Source organism: Protobothrops mucrosquamatus, unplaced genomic scaffold (assembly GCF_001527695.2).
Source record: "Protobothrops mucrosquamatus isolate PMUCROS unplaced genomic scaffold, P.Mucros_1.0 scaffold1921, whole genome shotgun sequence".
NCBI classification, from domain to species: Eukaryota; Metazoa; Chordata; class Lepidosauria; order Squamata; family Viperidae; genus Protobothrops; species Protobothrops mucrosquamatus.
The window spans coordinates 321,412-339,640 of record NW_015388043.1 but is presented as its reverse complement, the minus strand read 5'-3'; the positions used below and the strand labels follow the sequence as shown (position 1 = coordinate 339,640).

At 34.1% G+C, this 18,229-nt stretch overlaps 1 protein-coding gene across 1 annotated transcript in view; it reads right to left on the bottom strand.

Moving 5' to 3' along the window:
• The window catches only part of HSD17B4 (hydroxysteroid 17-beta dehydrogenase 4), a 56,969-nt gene that overhangs the window by 27,573 nt on the left and 11,167 nt on the right, over positions 1-18,229 (bottom strand). The window contains exons 5-16 of the mRNA XM_015823581.1: positions 16,749-16,808; positions 16,010-16,031; positions 15,859-15,905; positions 15,676-15,760; positions 13,259-13,446; positions 13,059-13,150; positions 12,255-12,279; positions 11,558-11,686; positions 5,415-5,521; positions 3,095-3,331; positions 2,280-2,331; positions 1,526-1,597 (exon numbers count right to left, since the gene is read on the bottom strand). Of these exons, the coding sequence (XP_015679067.1) occupies positions 1,526-1,597; positions 2,280-2,331; positions 3,095-3,331; positions 5,415-5,521; positions 11,558-11,686; positions 12,255-12,279; positions 13,059-13,150; positions 13,259-13,446; positions 15,676-15,760; positions 15,859-15,905; positions 16,010-16,031; positions 16,749-16,808 (1,116 nt within the window). The remainder of the gene's footprint in view (positions 1-1,525; positions 1,598-2,279; positions 2,332-3,094; positions 3,332-5,414; positions 5,522-11,557; positions 11,687-12,254; positions 12,280-13,058; positions 13,151-13,258; positions 13,447-15,675; positions 15,761-15,858; positions 15,906-16,009; positions 16,032-16,748; positions 16,809-18,229) is intronic.

The following is an 18,229-nucleotide window of genomic DNA, read 5'->3' as shown; positions in this document are numbered from 1 at the left end:
ATTATGGTATTGAGTTATATTGTATACATGAGTTCAGGATTTCTTTGTTTGTTGTTATTCAGTGAAGGGAAGAAGAATGGACTAAGGTTATTTTTCTGTCCTCAGAGGGAGATAAGGAGGGCATGACTGTCCTGGCAATGTCCGGTAGAAGAACTGGACTAAGATGAAACAGAGTTATTATAGGTTTAGTTTCAATTTAATAGGATTTTTAACCAAAATCACTTTGTTTTTCTGATACTGCGAGGATATTACTTATTGACTGCATCAAACTGGAAATGATATATTTAATTTCACCTCATTCAGATTACGTCCTTGTCTTATGACCACAATTGAGCCCAAAATTTTCTGTTGCTAAGCAAGATATTTGTTAAGTGAGTTTTGCCTCATTTCACAAACTTTCTTGCCATGTTTGTTAAGTGAATCACTGAAACTGTTGGACACAATAAGTGAATGTGGCTTCCCCATTGACTTTGCTTCTCAGAATGTCATAAAAGGTGATCAAATGACCCCAGGACATTGCAACAATCATAAATATGAGCCAGTTGCCAAGCATCTGAAATTTGATCATGTGATCATGAGGATGCTGTAATGATCATGTGAAAAACTGTCATAAGTCACTTTTTTCAGTGCCATTGTAATTTTAAATAGTCACTAAATGAACTGTTGTAAGTCAAGAACTACCTGTATTATTCTATTTCTAGCCCTTACCTCAAGGTTGGCATGTTCAATTAAAGCCCTACAGAACTAATACTTTGGAACAGCTGAACATCTCTAGCACATCTAGAGGAATTAAACTTACATGAGGGTTTTCTGTATGTTGTCATAAAATTTTAATGCTCTACTCTATCACTTTCCCATCCAAGATCAGGAAACTAGCTACTGGTGACTATAAAACCTTGTCTGATGCCAGCTCTTTATCATTTTTGGTTCTGAATGCTTTTATTTTATTTTGGCCCAAGTCTTAAGTCACTTTACATCAACTAGGTTGAGACTTTATTTTACCCATTTGTTAAAATTTATGGTTTATTTTCATTGTTCATTTTAAGATGGGAAAAACTATTGTAGGAACAGCTGAAAGGAATTGTAAAGTACAGATGACTTTTAAACAGTACAGATGACTTTTAAAATATATCTATGAATATGGTTATAAGTGAAAACAAGAAGAATGTTTGGTTGGGGTAAGAGACGCTATGCTCTTCAGTACACCTTCTAAAAATTCGGACCTCATAACTGTAAGTTTTCAAATTATATACAAACACATATCACTACTTTTTCAGATTATTACCTAGCATTGCAAAATTGGAAGAGCCACAATACTACTTTGTGGAAATGGAATGCTATGGGAATGGTTTGGAAAACCCAGGCAAAACTGAAGCTTCTCATAAAACAGTGTTTCCAATTCATTTTATACAACTTTCTCCTGAGATGGCTTCCAGGCTTCCAAGTTATCATCAATGACTTTTCAGGACAATTTCTACCCCAACCCCTCCAGCCATTTATCCATCACACAATCCAAGAGAATTACCATCTAAGAGTATAAGAGCTCCTGAGCCTTTATCAAGAATGTCAGCAACAGTGGCTTGTGAAGTCAGCTTTCCTAAAATGTAAAACAAAATTAAATAACAAATAAGCACTCAAAAAACCCCAGATATTTTTCTGTTTTCTTCACAGACTATCAATGTTTATTATTAATATGGCACAGAACAGGTATTGAACAAAATGGTATTATTTGAACCAAGGACATTTGAGGGCAACAACCAAGACCAGTCAAGAGAACAGATGCAGCCATGTGATTGAAGCCCCATTGTGATATTTATATAAAGGAGGCAGGGTTTCAACTGGAGAATTGTGGCAATCATGTCCTTGATCTGAATGCAAAAGGGGTATCCTTCTGCACAAAAATACTAATTCATTCTACAAAAACGTGGTCTTCAGAAGCGTTGGAGTTTTCATTTTTATTATTCCTATGTGGCACAGATTATTTGAACCCTAACCAATTTGGAGACACTGTTGGTGAAGATACGTGCTGTGCTCTTTGATGCATGATAGTACTTAGAACATCTTCCCTTAAGTGCATGAAGAAAAGATATAACTTAGCTATAGCTCTACAGTATTCAGAAGTGGTTCTATTCCAATGGAACTCCTATTCATATAATTTCAGAGAACATAGAAAAAAAAACCAATAACTATTCTTAAAAAAAGGAGAGAAATTGTGTGGTAGATTTATGGGAATACAACATATTTTCTAATGGAACTAATTAGATACGTAAAAGTCTCACCCGATGTAGGAAGCGGTTTGTACAACTCCAAATAATGTTCACCATGTAAAGCCTAAGAAAAAAAGATTTTTCACAGAATATAGAACTATTTCACTGAAATATATACCAAACTATTTTCTTAAATACATTACCAGTGTAATTTGGCAAAGTGGGGGGAAAAAACAGGACTAAAGTTCACATTGAGGATTTTCCCAATAAAAGGCATTACTTTTTTATCTGGTGAAAAGTAATGAAAGTAATGAGGCATTACTATTTTATGGCCTTGTAAATCTTCAGTGTCTGGAAGTGAATATGCCATTAGATGCAAAATATCCTTATCTCTTCCAAGGGTCCAATTTAAAAAGTAGCTTTCATTTAATTCACCTTTTTCCTTTCACTTTCAGTGACTTGGGTATTTTTTTAAAAATCATTTTATCAGTATCTCTCCTAGTTTCTTTCTTTCTTTCTTTCTTCTGAAAGTAGAAAATAAAGTGCAAAATACCTCAAGCTCATTAGTACTTCATCCTGGCTTCAAAGAAGAATTGAAAAAACACCTACATGAAATGTCTAATCAAGCATATCCAATTACTTTGTTATTCCATCGCAATAAAATTGTTGTGATGTCTATTAGATTGCTGTGATATTGATATTAATCCTACAGAATTGACTAAACCCAACACCCAAACTTCCAGGTTATCTTGGACAATGAGGAAAAATGGGAAGCCAAACTATGGATTTGGCACTTAGATTCTAACCAAAGATTTTAAAGTGTTATATATTTGAAACTCTTTCCAATTCCTAATAAAACAAATTCAGTTGCTCTAGTGCATCCTTACTCTTGTTATATCAATATTGAGTCCTGGAATATTGTATACGTCTTCACCAAGCATGGAAGATTGAGCTGATATGATTGCGAAAGTAGGAAGGCAGCAAAACTCTTCACTTCCTTCAAACAGGAATTTCAGATGGTCTGGATCCCTGCTAGACATACCCACTCCAAGGGCATACAAGATGGGCTGCAAATGAGTATATTCATATGCAAACTCAGGGAACTTCTGGCCAATGCGTTTTGCCTGTGGGTATTAAATGCACATGTTACTTGTTGATTTAGATGTTCAGCTAATAATATTTGCCATTAGTTCAAACAGCTTAAAGTGATTAATGTTTGTAAATAAATACTTGCTATAAGTGATGATAATCATGTCTAGTTGTTCCAAGGTGTATGTATACTTACAGGAAAAAATGTGATTCACATTTCTCAGACAATGATTTTACATATTTTAATAGCACCTATTTTATTATATAAATAACATACTAAGCATTTTATGGACTAATACATTTTAACGACTAACATATAGGACAATATTGTTGCTGAACCCCCACTGCCAGTAAATCTAATCATTGTGAGAGTGAAGACTCTCCTAATGTAAATTAAGGTATGGATGAACTATAAAAATAATTTTATAAATTACGGCATAATCCTAATAAATCCTATCAAGATTTAAATCACTCTATGCATTAACATATCATTTTTTTTATTCTAAGCATTAAAATGTCAGGAAAGCTGAAGGGAAAGGTGATATGGGTTAACTATAACCCCAGAGCAAATGCACTCTTATTTCGATATCTCGATGTAAAGTATCAGTTCAGATCTCTGTTAAAAACCATCTGTAGAATATGGTGTCAGATAAATAACAGAATAACAGAGTTAGAATTACTTTGGAAATCTTCTAGTCCAACCCATGCTCAAGCAGGAGGTCCTATATCAGTCCAGACAAGCGACTGTCTAGTCTCTCCAGTGATGGAGCACCCACAACTTCTGAAGGCAAGCTTTTTCACTGGTTAATTGTCCTCACTGTTGGGAAATTTCTCCTTAGTTCTAGGCTGCTTCTCTCTTTGATTAGTTTCTATCCATTGTTTCTTATCTTGCCTTCTGGTACTTTGGAAAATAGACTGACCTCTTCTTTGTGATAGCCCCTCAAATATTGGAGGACCTGAATGTATCCACACTCTTTTCTATCTGGCTCACTACTTACCTCACATTTGGCCCCTGTCTAATTATCTCTAACTGGATCTGGCTTTTGATAAAATCTCGTGTTTTCCTCCTCCAGTCTATCTCTCAATTGAGAAATATTTACTAAAATACAGTAGGTAGTCTCCAATTAACCATTCTTGTTATAGGAATGATTTTATTAAGCAGAATAATCAAATATTCCCCAAAGTGATCATGATAGTTAATTGTGGAAGTCTAGGTGGGGACCTGCAGAAGTGAGGAAAGCAGGGGAAAATCCTGTTGTCAAAATGAAAGGAAGCTAACATGTTGAGATTCAGCCATATTTCTACCATGTGTTCTTTAACTTAACTCTTGTATGGTTAAACAATAGGTTCCACTTTTCTGTTTGCTAGGTGACCAAACACCATTTTTTATCATATTTTGCAAAATGAAATATAGTAAGACAGCCTATAAGGTACAAATAATCCTAGGATAATAAATGGCCTCTCAATTCTTTAATCGTTTAAAAGACATTGCTACAGATATATTATCTGGAATATAAAGTGGTGGCACAGAGGTTAGAACGCAGTACTGCAGACGAATTCTGCTGACTGCCAGCCGACTGCCAGCAGTTTGATTCTCACCTGCTCAAGGTTGACTCAGCCTTCCAAGGTCAGTAAAATGAGAACCCAGATTGTTGGGGATAATAGACTGACTCTCTAAACCGCTTAGAGGGGGCTGTAAAACACTGTGTAGCGGTATATAAGTCTTAAGTACTATTGCTATAAAGTCACAATATTAGAATTATGAATTAGAATACTTTTATTTTTGGCAAAAACTGTACTTTGTCTTAGTGCTTAGGGAACTTAAACGTATTTAACAAAAAAAACTTCAACAGTCAGAATTTTCCAGAGCAAAAACAATTCATCTCTCATCTAATCAATGTAATGGTTTTTATAAATGTTATTTAAGGAAGAAAACAGTTAAGAGTGACAGAAAAATATTTTTGTTCCTCTCTTTTTGCTCACATTTTAAAACTGAACTTCTAAGACTATGTACTGTATCGCCTGATTCACATCTGTAAGACGTTTCTCGTGGTTTTAGACAAATGGAATGTCTTCCAAGTACAATTATATACACAATTATATACACATTTTACTTACAAAGTTAATGTTTGAAGAGGATGTGGGCGCACTGTGGCTTATAGGATTTGGAGAGACATTCTGGGACTCTGGTTGATTCAGCACATCATTCAGCATAACAAGTACGTCTGGAAATAGAAAAAAAAATAGTGCTTTCAAAACTACAAAAAAGAAAATAGCCTTTCCATAGCTGTCTCTGGAGCTGTAACACAACCAACTCAAAATGTTAACATGACATTTTATTTCACACGCAGTGTTGTTGTTTTTAACAGCATCATACTTGGAATGGCAGATACATTTTGTAAATTACCGAAGTGTTACTTGATTGGAATGAATAAGAAACTGAATAAGTAAGCAGGGATGGTGTAGGTCAGTCTGCTATTCCTATATGCTGTGTTATTACAGCACAAATGAATGGCTATTGTTCACATGGGTGCTTTGGAAATGGCATCTGACTGTCTCCACATAAGAGGGCTGCTGGAAGCCGATTTCAAAGAATCACACTGAGGCAAAAAATTATTTGAAGAAAGAGACTCTGTTTGTAGTCCTAAACATTGTAAAACATCTTTCAATACTTTTATACAGGGTTGGCGGGAAGCAAAATCATTCTTTTTTAAATGAGGCTGGTGTAAGAATATTTAGATATAGATTGTACATATAGATTGTATTTCTTAGCCAATGCTGTCACAATGAGTGACAGATTGTTCTTCAGTTTGGTTTAATCCTATACCTTGTTCATATTGTTTGTGCGAAGTGAAATAAAGTAGGGGTTCAACGTGATCAATAAAAATATCTGTTTCAAAGCTCTATCCTGTTTCTTTAAATACATTTGGACAAAATTTACCTTGCGCAAATGGCTATGGGGAGTTTTTGTCTTAAAAAGTTTTTGAAATGAGTAACACTGGGTCTTGGCTTTACAAACCTTTAGTTAATAGCCCCATCTGGCCCAAAAATGTTTGATACCAGAGAAGAAAATGCCATGCAGAAGGGGGGAAAAAACCCCACTGCTCATCTGTCTCTAGCTACCATCCTACTTGAAAATCTATCCACCTTCATATATGATGTCTTTATGGTATACTCATTTCCTGTTACCTCTGTATCTCATTTTAATTCAAAAGTTCAGCATGACCTTCTAACTGAACACAATAGTAGTTAAGACATGGCAGCTTGACAAATAACCTTAAGAGCTAACAGAATTTCACTCCCAAGTCTGAGCCAACACAACAAACTGTAATTGGCTAGTCTTAATATATCGCAGACTCTACATAAGCATATATCCTGATCGAATGTTATAGTAACTTATTACATTAATTATTCAATTCTGTAATAGTATTTTTTGGACAAAGATGCTGTAATTATTTAGCAAAACAAAAACAAAAAACCACCACACAAAATATTGACATATTATTAAGGCTTATAATCATTTTAATAAGGTTATTACAAAAAGAAATCATTTTTGAAATGATACAGCACTCAAATTTTCATGTTTGTTAATCTCAGTAAAATGAAATTTTAGATTATGCGCATTCAGAAACTAAATAACTGCATACCATTTTGAGCCATAGTTTATAATTCTATAAAGGATGGTTAGTACAGTGAGTGCTTAGCACTTTTCTGGGGAAAACAGTATCACAGTTGATACTGAGCCCAAATTTGGGGATTTAGTAAACCAGAAGAATTAGAAGTGATCCAGAAATGGCCCAGAATAAATTCATAAATTCAATATTAGCCTTACCCCCATATATACCAATAGTAATGTTGGGATTAGAAGTGGGCCTTCCATCAATAAATATAAGGGTCAAGAAAGCAATAATTTCATATTATAGGAATATAATATATTATAAGAATATGCCTGATGGTTATTTGGCACAACAGTGCCGTCACAAACAATTTAACGGTAACAGATGGATGAATTGGTGTCTAAAATTACTGTCACAATTCTCACTAAATCAAGGAACTTCTGAGTAATATAATTTAACATACATTATTGAAAAACTATATTTTTTTTTAAGATTTTAGACAAGATAGAAAGCAGGTATGAAAGCATAAGTGAACTAAGTAGTATCAATTCTTTTTAAAGAAGGACAAAGAATGTCATACTATTTACAGTCTCTTACATCTCTGAGGCCTTTACAGAACTCTGTTTTCAAACAATGCCAACAGTTTATTTGGATGAAAGATAAAAAGGTTAACCAATTACACACCACTTTATGCATGTTAATAACTTACAGGTGGAAGATTTGACCTACTGCAAACTTTATCAGGAGCACAGATTCACTCTTGTTAATCCAAGTGAATCAATCTGATGAAGACAAATATAACAAAGCAAATTCCATTGTTTACAATGGCTGTAAGGAAGATACGAAAGCACATCTTGGCAAATAGTACTGTTAATATTAGAGAGCATGTATTGAATGGCTGAAATTTTATATGTATTTTGCTAAAACCTATGGTTGCAAATAAATACAACTCTAGCTAATCCTTACAAATGATAGGTAAATGCTTATGTTAATTAGTATTTTTGTACAATTATATATAATGGTTTGGTGTATAACAGCTTTTCACAACATTATTTTATTTACATTAATGCTGTAATAGTTTTTAATAAAACTAGGATAGCTTGAATTTGCAGATATAAAGGAATATAGCCTTCAGTTTTGATGTGAATACTCTAATTAGTTTTCCTTACTTCAATGTTTTCAGGCATTAAGAGAGAAAGTTTTTTTTAATTGTCTAATTTTCTAATGCTCTAACACAGAAAAACTAAATAGTCTATCAGGTATGTGCAGCATTTTTCTCTTCCTCTTTTGCTTATTCTCACAGGTGAAGAGTGAGAAGTTGGGCTCTCACTCCAAAACCATGCAAAATGCCTGATTTAGTAGAAAACTAAAAGATACACTATACATAATAAGCTATATTCTTATTGATGTGTCAAAATCAAAAAGAATAATGCAAAGCAAAACTAATAATTTTTGTATCAGATATCATGACTTGTCAGACTCTCAAAGTTGATTATAGGCCATGAAGTCAGTGTCAACTCTTAGCAATCTGTCCCTAATCTTGAAACACTTGCATATTTACTTAAGATACCTATTTATCATACCTAGGTAGCAATGATCTGTGACATATTGTCCTGTCTGGAGACTACATGGATTTGCTAGAAAGGACATGGAGATGGGGAAAATGTGTTTGAAATTTCTCTTTTCTGCGTTAAGTAATCAGAGCTCAAAAACATAGGAAGCAACCTTACGTTAACTCAGATCATTCATAAATTTAACCCAATACTGCCCACACTTACAGCAAGGATTTTTAAGGATTTGGGAGACATCTAGATCCAATTCTTGAACTTATCAAGGGAGCTTACTGCATGCAAAGCATGTGTTGTATTCCTGAACTATTGCTCATCTATTTAGAAATAAATTATATACCCAAAGAATTTATTTGAAACTAAGATTTGGAGATAAAAGGAGTGCCACATCTTTGCACCTCGATATGCCTTTCTCCCCTAATTCTTCCAATAATTAGTACCTGTAGTACGTGCTTAGGCTTATTTATTCAAATTGTCCCAGAAACATAACCTGGACCTAATTTCCAGCATTCAATCCACAATTAGGTGCATAATAAATGCCAAATGATCAATCCTAAAATAAGGTTGTAGATAGTTTTTTTAAAAAAATTCAATCAATTAAAAGTCTTTTCATGGTCACAGCCATTCCCAATCACATTAAAATTGATTTTCACTGTTAAATAATGAAGGTAGGATTTTTGAATTGACAGTCAATAATTTATCAGGAATTTCTCAACTGTCATTTGATACTGGCTGAAATTTTGAAAAAGGAAGAGTAGGTGATCTTTTGGATAATGTATATGCCTATCATTTTATTGATGTTGTTGGAATTATATACCTAAAAATGTGTATCAGTCTATATTAATTGATAAATGATTAAGCATATATTTACATATAGACTCATCTGATTAGCTTGTTGCCAACAATGTATTTAGCATCAATACAACTTAACTCCCAAGAGTCTTACCACTAGACTACTGTCATTCCTCAGGAAACAAACTTTAAAAAAAATTGCTTTATAACATGCTGATTAAGTCAGCAAACTCCTGTGATAGAGAAATAAATTTCATATCTTTTGTAATGTAATATATTTGTATACAGGATGGGAAATTTTTGGATTATATGCAGCTGTAATTTTAAAAGCTAAATTTCCTTTCAAACCTGCTATTTTTTTAAACAAATAAAATACTACTAAATCTTATATTCTCACAAGGTATACCAAACTAGTTTTGTACATTGCAACTGCAGCAAGGATATTTTATTTTTGGTATTAGAAAGTCTATGTAGATAGTTGTGCAGAAGAATGTTTAAATAAGTTGTCAGAATATGCCTCAATGTTTAAAATAACTCTGCATTTGAAAAATAATCTGATCTAAAATTTAATTCAATTTGCAAATGATTTATGGATTATAATTCCATTTACGGGATTGTACCACTTCTTAAAATTTGGGCTCTTTTAACCTAAAATATTATAATTTTCAATTACCTGATAATTTAAGTTACAACTCACAAAAACGTATGCCTCTTAATGGCAGTTGTTAGTCAGAAAATATGTTATCAAACTCCTCCTAATGTTGGTTGCCATAAATAAACAAGTTTTGCCCTTTTCACTCAATACAGATCTTTCATTCGTTAGATAGAAATTACTGTAATTCTTTATTTTCATGATTTATACCAGGCTAAATACTACCATTGATATGTATGTTCTAATGGAATTTGAACAATGATCTGCACATTTAATAATAGCATAAGATATTAAATTGTGTAAAAGTAATGAAATATTGAAAGATATTCAAATTCTTGGATTTAAATGTCCCAAATCTCAAGCAATTATTAAATTCTAATAAATTCAATCTTATTTAATTCAATGATTTGTACATACTTCATTTTATTTCTGTTTCCTGCTTTTTTCCTTGTTTGTTCCTTGTTTTTTCTTACTTTCTTAAAAATGTTTAAAAACAATATAGTAATAATAAAAGGAAATCAAATTTTGAAACACTTCCATTCCTATCTTTAATTAATCTGGATTCTTCAATTCCTTAAAATATTTTCAGTCTCATGCTAGCTTCTAGCTTATTTTAGAAGAGGGAATTAAATTGCTTTAAAAAGATTCTCTACCCACACCTCACACCAAATTGGATTTTGGAATGTAAAAGATTTTTTTATATAAATGCTGTCTCAAAATCAAAAACATCAACAGACCCCAATCAATTTACTTTGACTGCACTGGACATAATTTAACTGTTTTCTACCACACTCCGAAGTGAAAACCCAAGCTCTTTGACCTTTAATCATTTTTGAGCAAATAATAAACTTTTGTTTAACAGTACCCAAGAGTACAACTGCAAAAATTTATAGATTGCTATTAGACTTCGAAGATGAATTGAAGAAAGTATGTGACGATCGACTGAGGAAAAGACATGGATTTCAGATTGGAAGATTAAAGTTAGTAGCAAAAAGAGAAGAAATGCTTCAGAGATGGTATCTCACTTAGAATGTATATTGCCCTTGTCCAAACATATAAGAATTTGTCAACTTTATCTTGCCAAGCATATACAGGAAAAGGCACATTTTATGGTGATTTTGTACTATCTTATAGAAGTTGTTATAAAGCTGAAAATAAAATGACTTATCAAGCAAATTGCAAAACACAGATTTTGAAATATGTGTAATATAAACAGCAAAACATTAAGCAGCGAAGTGTTAAATGTGTTTTTCTTAACAGCAACAAATTATAGTCCAGACCTGGAACTACATCAAAGTAGACTAAAGTTTTGGGATGAAACTTTGGATTTTAGCCTTTGTGGAAAAGGTAATTTATAAATTAGTGACATGAATGAAAGAAAATGGAAACACTTTATGCAAATTGGTATGGCTTTATCTACTTATACAAAAATTTATGACATCTTAAAAAATTTAAAATTTTGGGAAAAATGAAATACGGAAAAAAGTTTATTTTCTAAAGCTATATGGAGAACATAAGTAGATGAATACACACACAAAAACACACATACACAAAATATTAAAATAAAAATAAATCATTATGCATTTTTATTTTTACATACTGTAATATGTAATGAATTTAAATAGCTTGTACCTCCAATATGTTGAGGTTTTTGGGCATTATCAAAATTACAGATCTTTTCCCAATTATGTTCCACAATTTCTGGTGACATTGGGTGGTTCTTCTGCCTGACAACGGCTCCCAGGGATCGCTCCCAGCGTACTAAGAAAAGAGCAATCAGAAAGGGTATTAAACACCAATTAAAAATAGTCATTCAGTTGTAGCTGCATTACCAGTTTCTTTTAAACATGTTAGATTTTTCTGATCAAAACATGTTGATAGCAAACTGGAATTATCATACTGTGCAATTCTTGAGGACTCTGAATAAGAGTACTTATTCCAATCTGAATATGAACCTGTTGAAGGTTTTCTTGATTTGTTATCAACCTATTGTTTGTATTGGACACCAAAACCATTTTGACAGCTAAGAATAGAAAGGGTGGAATTAAAAAAAGAAGTTAAGGATCCCAGTGAATGTAAAGCAAATGTAACTGCATTTACCATCTATGATTAATCTCTTTAACCAAACCAAATAAATAAATGAACAAAATTCAATCCTAATATAGTAAGAAAGAGAATAAGGGCAGGAAACTCAGATAGAGAATCTGTGAAATTATCCTCAAATTCTATTATTAAAATGAAATGACTTAATGTTATATCCTAATTTAGTTTGGATTTTGTGTTGAATTCAGAGTCTTTCTGATTAGACCAAATGAGCAAGAAGACTTACATTTTCCAATCCAGCCAGCTCCAACCTGTAACATACATGTTAAAAATCAATATAATTTACAAAGAAAATTGAAAATGAAGAGTGGACAGCAAATCATATGAGAGTGGTTCCCATTTAATCACAACAGATTAGTTCCAATTGGTCAAAATATACATTTACTTTTTACTTCCATACGAAGTTGATTCTTATAAAAGGCACTATGATTAGATTTAGTTCAAATCAACCAATACATGACCAGCTTTAAACAAGGCAGGGCATTAGCTTCTTATATTACAAAGCATTGTTCTGATTTTTGTGTCCCGTCTCCTCAGTTTCTCCCACTCAACAGTCAGTCAAACATTGTTTAGGTTCTGAGCATGTTCATTCTCAGAGGTTTTAGTATTCCCTATTTAAGATTATTTTTTAAAGATTTCATATTTCTGCAAAAAGTGGAATTATTGCAAGTCAACTAATATTTCTCCCTTCTTTGTGGTCCTTGCCATTTTGACTGTGAATGTAGTGTTATTTGGAGTATTGAATTAGAATACATGAAGGATGAGGCCATCAAAGAAGTTCTTTCTTCTTATAGCAATTATTACCCAAGGTTCAAAACGTGTTGGAATCTTTTCAATAACTATACTTTTCATCAGTTTGATCAAACATTTGATTGCAAATCCATTGCTGTTTTTCAATTTCAACATACTAACATGATTACTGCATGGATTTGAATTATGAAAATAAGGGAGAGGGAGAGGGAGAGAGAAGGAAAACATGATGGATGCAAGAACCATTGCTGAGAAAGGACAATGCATGGATATTAATTACCTCAAACAGTCCACTGGTTTCTTGACATTTTTCATGACAAAGCCAAAGGACAAGAGGAGCCACATATTCTGGTTTGAAGGCTTCCACCATATCTAGGGAAAATGAAATTTATACAAAAACAGGCCTCAGGAGTAGAGAACAGGAGATATATTTTATCATACACTCTGGCTAATTTGTTGAGAATATTTATAATTATTTACCTGGAGGCATAACAGTTTGTGTCAACCTGGAGCCCGCTGTGGGAGCAATTGTGTTGCAGTGGATGTTGTACTTCTTGCCTTCAATTGCAAGTGTGTTTGCCAGACCCAAAAGGCCAAGTTTGGCAGCACTGTAATTAGCCTGGCCAAAGTTCCCAAATATTCCAGCATCTGAGGAAGTCATGATTATTCTTGAAAACAAACAGTAAGAAATTGTAAGATTAGAACACAGCAACAAAAAGTCTGATGGAAGATTGAAGGAGAATCCCATCAGTAAAAGCAATAGAATTAGGTGGTACTACATGAAAAAAACATTTGGCTCAATTCATTAACCTCTCTATAAAAAGTAGCAAAATGATGTAAAAGTTTTGCTAATTAGACAACATTGTCATTTAACAAACTCTTAGAAGTGCCAATGAACATTTGCTAAACAGAGCATAAGCTGTTTTCAATATATTCTCTTAGTCTGCATTAGGCTTCATAAAAATATTGAAGTAGCTGTGTTTAAGGGGCCCATTGAGCATGGGCTACAATCAGACAACATTTAATCCAATATCTTTGAAGAGCTGATATGCATGGAGTGACTACAAAGGTTATATTTCATAACTATTGAATATAGACATAGGCCCTAGTTAAGTCACAGAGCTTTATTGCAAATAAATTTGCTTTCAGAACATGCTGTTGATAATGTAGAAGAAAACAACATCAAAGAGTTGCAAGAAAAAAAGTCACATTCTTTATTTAGCGATAACTTACAGAAAACAGTTTACAAAAGGAATAAGCAAAAATGAATGCAGAGAAATTTAAAACAGAGTAAACAACTCTTTTGTAATGTGATCATTATTTCTTAACTTATCCTATTTAAATGTGATTAAGTGCAATCAATGACATGGATGCAATTGGAAAAAGCCTCTTTTCCTGAAAAGATATTCAATTTTAGATTAAATCTTTCAAAATTTAAAGCAGTCAAATTATTCAGACAACTAGCATCTCCCGCAAACAGCAGGAGTAGCTCTCTGTCCTTATTGAGAGCTATTCTTACTGTTTGGGTGAAATGCTAGTTAGCAATGTTTTGGCTTTGGGGCTAATGGAAAAAAAAACCTACTTAAAAACAGCTTCCAATGTGTATCATATATAATGTGTTTCCCTGAAAATAAGACCCGGTCTTATTATTATTTTTGCCTCCAAAAGAGGCACTAGGTCTTATTTTGGGAGGATGTCTTACCCTCTTACCTCAGGACCGCCACAGCCAGGCCTCCCACAGCCCGACACCTCTTGTGCCACCGCCTGACTTCTGCAGCTGCTCATGGCTGGAGGTCATGTGGTACGTCGCGCTGGTGCCCCACTCACGGCAGGAACCCATGTGGCGCATTGTGCCATGGCATGTGTGAATGGCGGCACTGGCGCAATGCACATGGCCTCCTGCCATGAGTGGCGGCACCGTCAAGACACAGATGGCCTGCCAAGAGCAGCAGAACCGGCGCAATGCAGCATCTGACCTCCTGCCACGAGCAGCCGCCAGCAACCAGAAATAGTAGACAGGCCTACTGTTGCTGCTGCCACAAGGCGAAGCAGGTGTCGGGGCGTGGGAGGCCTGGCTGCAGTGGCCCTGAGGTAAACAGGTGTGGAGATGCGTGGGGCAGCTCCATCCTCTACCCCCACCCTAGCTTGATTTTTACGTGTGCACTTCGCCCCCCCCTTGTACAACCATACGGTGGGACTGAGTGGGTGGAGTCTTAACTAGGGTTTATTTTGGGGGTAGGGCTTATATTAGACGCAAACATAAAAATCAAGCTAGGTCTTATTTTCGGGAAAACATGGGTAGCACTTCCAGAATCCAGCATCTCCATTGCCATTATCTCCAACTTGTGGATTTCAGCCATGGCTAATCATAATTTCCATGGTGTCATAAAAGAATAGAACGGGTTGTGCTCTGGGCTTCCAATTAAATACTATTGCGAATGATGCCATTCTGGCAGACCTCGTACTGCTTTTTCAACCTACTGCAATACCCAGTAAGAAACTATCCATGGTAGCTTCTTGTCCACTATCCCAACTTTAGGATGCAGTTGGAAATCTTAGGCAAAATTTCCAGATTCAGTTGCAGTAGCTACAATGAAGTTTATATGGCCGTGGGAATGATTATAAAGAATGTAGTTTCTTCAGCACTGTTTATATTAGTAATTATATTGTTGCTTTTTGTTAAAAAGAAATCTAATAATATTCTGATATACTGTATATCACTGTTTGGTTGCTTTTAGAAAATAAGGGGTATTCTTTAGATATAGTTTTACATGATGAAGATTTTATGAGAAATAAATTTTTACACAGTATAATCACCAGCCACTTTTTCTGTGACTAATCTAGACAGTCTTGGACTGATCAGTATATACATTTGGTGAGCAAAAATGTCTACTTACCTTCCAAATTTCTGATTTTTCATATGGTTCCATGCAGCTCGGGTTACCAGAAAGGAACCCCTCAAATGAACTTTGTGAATTATATCTAGAAACAATTCAACATTGAATATATCTATTCATTAAATACATTAAGAATATAATATGTTTATTTAAAAAATGGACTGTGGTACATAATCAACTTACCCCAGTCTTCATCACTGATCCTAGAAAATGAACGGTCCCTCAAGATCCTACATGTCAAAAAGGAAATAAGAAGAGGAAAATTATCATAAAGTGAATCAAAAATATTCCAGTGTATTGGAAAAAGAAGAAAATAACATTCAGATCAACTTACCCAGCATTATTGATCAGAATATCTGTAAATTAAATCCATAAAAATTATTAAGTAACAAAGTTAGTTATTCTTGCTTCTGACATGAAGGATAACATTGATTAACATGCTATTTGCATTTAATTTTGTTCTTACCAAAATCAATAAAGGAAATAGATTTTCAGAATTATTGTGGTTGTAAAAGACTGGCAAACACCTTTGACATTGCCTGTAGGACTGAACTATGATAATCTCTTAAGCAGTAAAAATGAACTCAGATATAGAAAGGGACCCTCTGTACTTTTTGTAGAATGAATTTAATGGTTTCAAAATTCTGGCCATGTGTAGCAGGCAGTCATTTGCTTGCTTTCTGCAATAAGTTAAACAAGCTTAACAGCCTCATTGTAATTCAAATGCATTTCTGTATCTCTATGAAGTAACATTTGTAAAATAAGGAAAAAGGAACATGCTGATGCATGCTATAATAACTATTTGCTGGTATAGCAAGTCCATATTTCAGGCCACCATTCCATTTAGCATAAATATGCAGCGCTGCTAGTGGGAAAAAGATCTTATCTAAAAGAATAATCATAACAGTTTTTGCATGTGTGTAACTTACAGTGAAAAAGTGAAAATTCTTATGAGGATTCTTTATTTTTGCTTTGTTTCCATTGTTGCTCCATTTTTTCATGAAATAATACAGAATAATGGTAAGGAGTCCAGCTATCTAATCCCACAAACTATGCCTCTATTTGAAATATACCTATTTTTCCAAAAGCATCCAGAGCAGCTTGCACAAGCTTCTCACCGGCTTCCACTGAATCTAAGGAAAAAAACAACAGGAAAGAAACACAGAGATCAGAATCTATTGAAATGACGGAGATCCTAGCACAATGGGAGAGAACATGAAATGGTAATAGAATGTAATCTTGAGGGAATATTCTGTACAAATATTTTCTTTCATAAGCAAGTTATTCATTGGTATGCACTAACCAATGATAGCAAGTTCATGACAGATAAAGACAGAAGTTGTTCCTATGATTGCAGCTATTGAAATCTTTCAGCTGTATTCATAATTCCCTGAGGTACAACTAACAAAAGTGGGTAGCTATAGTTAGAAAAACAGGTTCCACATGGGAAAGAAATACTGAATTGGATTCTAAATGTTCTTTTTTATGAGTGGGGGAATTTAGATTTAGGCATAAAAGCCAATATCCTCACTTCCCAGTTATGACCCTGTCTCCCCAAAATATCCTACCCAAAGAGATGCCTTTCAGGAATGACTACAAAAATAGGTACATGGGTCTGCTTATGGTAGCACTAGATGCAATAAATCTGCAAATGATTGTTTGTATCCAAGTTTTCTTATGGTAAGAAAAACAAAAATTGTAAATGACACATGGATAAGCTTGAATATGATATTAGGAGAATGCGGTTACCTTTAAATGACAAAATACATTTTTCAACATCATACATTATACAGTGGCACATAATATTCATAGAGGGGGGATTGTAACAAATAGCTCACTTGCATAATATATTTATCGTGTGCTAAGTTTAAGTGTGCACTATTATTTCTTTAACCAAACAAAACTCTGGGAAGTATAATAAATATATACAAATTAAAGAATATACTATTCTTCCCCAAAGATCCCCAAGCTTTTAAAATAGGGATATCAGTCTTACATGGATTTTATTTCACCTAATGCATCTATATATGTATACTAATATATAGTATATATTTCAAAACCAAACACCACAACATATGAATAAGAATTTAATGGGCAGTGAACCTCACTTTAAAATGAATGGAATTATGGATCATGGCTCAATACTATACAGCAGGGGTCACCATCCCCGGTCAGTGGACCAGCATCGGGCTGCAGCATGCCAGAAACCAGGCCACGCAAACAAGTGAAGCCCCATCTGCGGGATGCAGGCAGCACACAAAACCACACCCCCTCTGGTCCGTGGAAAAACCTCTCTCCACGGAACTGGCCCCTGGTGCCCAAAACGTTGGGGGCCACTGTTATACAGTATATATCTAAAATGGATTTGCAATTACAAACAATCCTTGAATGCATTAAACATCATACAATTCAAGGCACATCAGATCTTTTTTCCAGTGGTAGCATGACCACTTTCTATTGACTGGAATAATTTAGCATGGGACAATCATTTAAAACTTCAAGGAACTTTCTGATTTTGTCTTGATTATCATTTACAACAATCATCTCAATGATA